At 31.9% G+C, this 3537-nt stretch overlaps 1 protein-coding gene across 9 annotated transcripts in view; it reads left to right on the top strand.

Moving 5' to 3' along the window:
- LOC128165887 (cAMP-dependent protein kinase catalytic subunit 1) overlaps positions 1-2158 on the top strand; it is a 28621-nt gene extending 26463 nt beyond the window's left edge. For all 9 annotated transcript variants that reach the window (XM_052830821.1, XM_052830818.1, XM_052830820.1 and 6 more), the window contains 2 exons: positions 368-532; positions 659-2158. In XM_052830821.1, coding sequence (XP_052686781.1) covers positions 368-532; positions 659-784 — 291 coding nt within the window. In that variant the 3' untranslated portion in view covers positions 785-2158. The remainder of the gene's footprint in view (positions 1-367; positions 533-658) is intronic.
- The last annotated feature ends 1379 nt before the right edge of the window (positions 2159-3537 follow it).

The raw sequence follows: 3537 nt of genomic DNA, 5'->3' as shown, positions 1-3537 counted from the left end.
GAGAAATTATATCTAAAATTGGAACATTTTTCATGACCAGTTATTACTCTTTATTTAATATAGTGGTTTGAATGATTTGGATTTCATATACATGAAAATAGTGCATAAATAGAAAATGAAACTTGCTTAGCAAATGAAACTTAATACATTGTTTATTTAGTGTGTAGTTAAAATATTCTGCAGAACAGATATTTAAGTTACATGTGTACAAGGTTAGCTTACATTTACATTGTAAACACACAATTTTCTAATGCCAAAGAGTCTTCTTTTATGAAAGAGTTTATTGTTGCATTAAATAAATTTACAATGTATTACATGTATCAGCATCAAAATGTGGATCATTGTATTCAAGTTTCCTTACTTTCAGGTGCGGTTCCCATCCCATTTTAGCCATGATTTAAAAGATCTTTTGAGATATTTACTCCAAGTTGATCTGACAAAGCGATATGGCAATTTAAAGAACGGAGTCAATGACATCAAAAATCACAAATGGTTCTCCGCAACAGATTGGATTGCTATTTATCAGAAAAAGGTAAATGTAATTACAATCCAAACACATCATATCCTGTGTAAAATTAAACATCGATATCTGGCATTCATGAACTTGGTTATAATTAAAATTTTCCACTAAAATGCACATGTATTTTGGTTATAACAGGTAGATGCCCCCTTCGTTCCGAGCTGCAAAGGACCTGGGGATGCTAGCAATTTTGATGATTACGAAGAGGAACCACTCAGAATTTCTTCCACTGAGAAATGTGCAAAAGAGTTTGCTGACTTTTGAATTGGTACAATTTAGGATGCTGAATGTTTATGAATGGGATATAGGCCATAAAAATATTCGTGGATCTCTATCCCACATGTGCAATAAACACATGGTAAAATGGAAACTGAGAGGGTGTATGTGAGGAGTGCATCTCATGGACACTGTGATAGTGAGGCTTTCACTCCATCAGCTGCTTAAAAGGCCAGGCCCTAGTGCTAGGACTAGTCCAGCCATTATTTATTGATGTTATATGTCTTTTATGTGTAATTCTCAGATGGAATGATTTTACAACTTACACAATTTATTTGTAACCTTGGAAGCTTTATCTTCAGCATTTTGTGTACAAGACATGGACACGAAATCCTTTTTATAATCATAACGAGTTACACATTTCATGTGGTGGAAATTGTGAGAGTGGAAAATGACCCTTGAATAATAAGCAGGTTCACAGACATTTGGTATAGAACAATATGATTGCCAAAATTGTATTCAGTAGATAATGTTTCAGTGATGTCATGTTCATATCTATCTACAAGTGTTTCATCAGCATTTTAAGAAGTCGTTCTAAACCTTTTCTTTGGCTTTTTAGATTTAACCATTTTTTTAAATGTATTTTTTGAAGATATTTTAATACAAACAGTTTGAAGCAAAATACATGTACCTTTGATCTGCCAATGCTGTATTATTAAACCTATCTTGGAGGTTTTTTGTTTTTGTGAATTGGAAATGTTGTCTTTTTATATTGCAATATTACATTGAATGAAATGTATGGTTGCTAAAAAAAACAAAACAATTGTTATTAGCTTTATGTTAGAATGTGTTGCTGTATGTGTATATTTTAAGTTTGCAATTTCAGTAGTGCATTTACTGAAAATCTGCAGAATAGTATCTCTATATTTAACATATAAAATTTTTGTTTTTAAAGTTTAAAGTAATTAAAGATGAGAAATTTAATTCCTTTATCTTTTCTATGTCCTGTCAAACATTTCCTTTTCAGTGCTGAGAAATAAAGACAAACGATCAAACATGCAAATTTAAATTCTCTACACATGCATCCAAATTTGTGTAGAAGTGATGTACATGTACCTGCTGTGTATGTATTGGTTTGTTTTAATATTGCAGGATTTGATCATTTATTTGCATGTTTTACCCCTTACTTTTAAGCTAGACCATCATATTGTAGATATGTGTTTGTAGCTGTGACATTTACAGCGTATGTAATTGGTAGAAACCATAAACACCTTTATTACTGAAGAAATTAAAAATTCTCTTTTTAAGTGAAATAAGTCTGTATGTATTGTGTGTATTATTCTAAGGTGGGAATGTGTCAAACATTCAATTCTGAAAATATTTTTCATTGCTAAATATATAATAAAGAAAATTGAAACAAGATCCAAGTTTTGTAAAATATTAACAGTATTTGTTAAATCATAATATTAATTTAAGTTTGTTTGCCTTGCAAGCACAGACAGTATCTTCATCTTTTTTGGGTTGTATTACCCACTGGCACCTGTGGTATTAACTATTGTTATACTTTCATGTTAAATACTGAAATCTGATTGGTTAAGACGCAGTTAATAATATTTACTATTACCCTCAGCGTTAGCAACGCACTTGGCAACGGGTAACATTATATAAATAGTGCCTGTTTGGGAGGGTAACAGTTGAAATTGACACCCCGAGAAAACCATTGTCAACCGACGCGAAGCGGAGGTTGACAATGGTTTTCGAGGGGTGTCAATTTCAACTGTTATCCTCCCAAACAGGCACTATTTATTTTGTTATACTGAATGTCTTTTTTAAAATTTTAAGAAAATTTTACTGCTTTTATATAGGAATAACGTGAATTCTACAGCGAACCGTACGCGCATAATTTTCGCGCATGTAACATTTTTTAATGTTACCCGTTGCCAAGTGCGTTGCTAACGCTGAGGGTAATAGTAAATATTATTAACTGCGTCTTAACCAATCAGATTTCAGTATTTAACATGAAAGTATAACAATAAAAAATGTTACATGCGCGAAAATTATGCGCGTACGGTTCCCTGTAGAATTCACGTTATTCCTATATAAAAGCAGTAAAATTTTCTTAAAAATTTTAAAAAAGACATTCAGTATAACAAAATAAATAGTGCCTGTTTGGGAGGATAACAGTTGAAATTGACACCCCTCGAAAACCATTGTCAACCTCCGCTTCGCGTCGGTTGACAATGGTTTTCTCGGGGTGTCAATTTCAACTGTTACCCTCCCAAACAGGCACTATTTATATACTGTAAACAAGGTAGAAAGATTGGGGAAAAAATAAGGTGCAAAAATAGTCCTGTTTACAGTATTCAGATCTAGTGGACCCATAGAAGTAACAAACCAAATAAGACATAAATTATAATGAACCTACTGATGTATAAAAAAAAGTACAAATGGGGATTAAGGAACTTTTCTAAAATCTTGGAGTAGCAAGATTTTGAAATTAATTTGTATTGACATGCTTTTGTGTATTATTTTGAAATCAGAACTTGTATAAAGGAATATATTATTTTTTGATGGAGGAGATGAATTGTTTGAATTTTCCATAAAAAATTCTGGTGAGTCCATTCATCAGTTATAATCAATGAAGAAGTATACCCTGTAAAGATTTTCTGACTGCAAATTTCCTTTTACTTGGACATGTCTTTTAATTTAAGTCATTTTGGTTCCTGTGTAGTGAAACATTGAAAATCAGCTTACCGTGCAGAGTCTCTATAAATGGACAAATACAAAACTGAACAAGTGTG

Source organism: Crassostrea angulata, chromosome 10 (genome assembly GCF_025612915.1).
Source record: "Crassostrea angulata isolate pt1a10 chromosome 10, ASM2561291v2, whole genome shotgun sequence".
NCBI lineage: Eukaryota > Metazoa > Mollusca > Bivalvia > Ostreida > Ostreidae > Magallana > Magallana angulata.
This window is presented reverse-complemented; position numbering and strand designations above follow the sequence as displayed.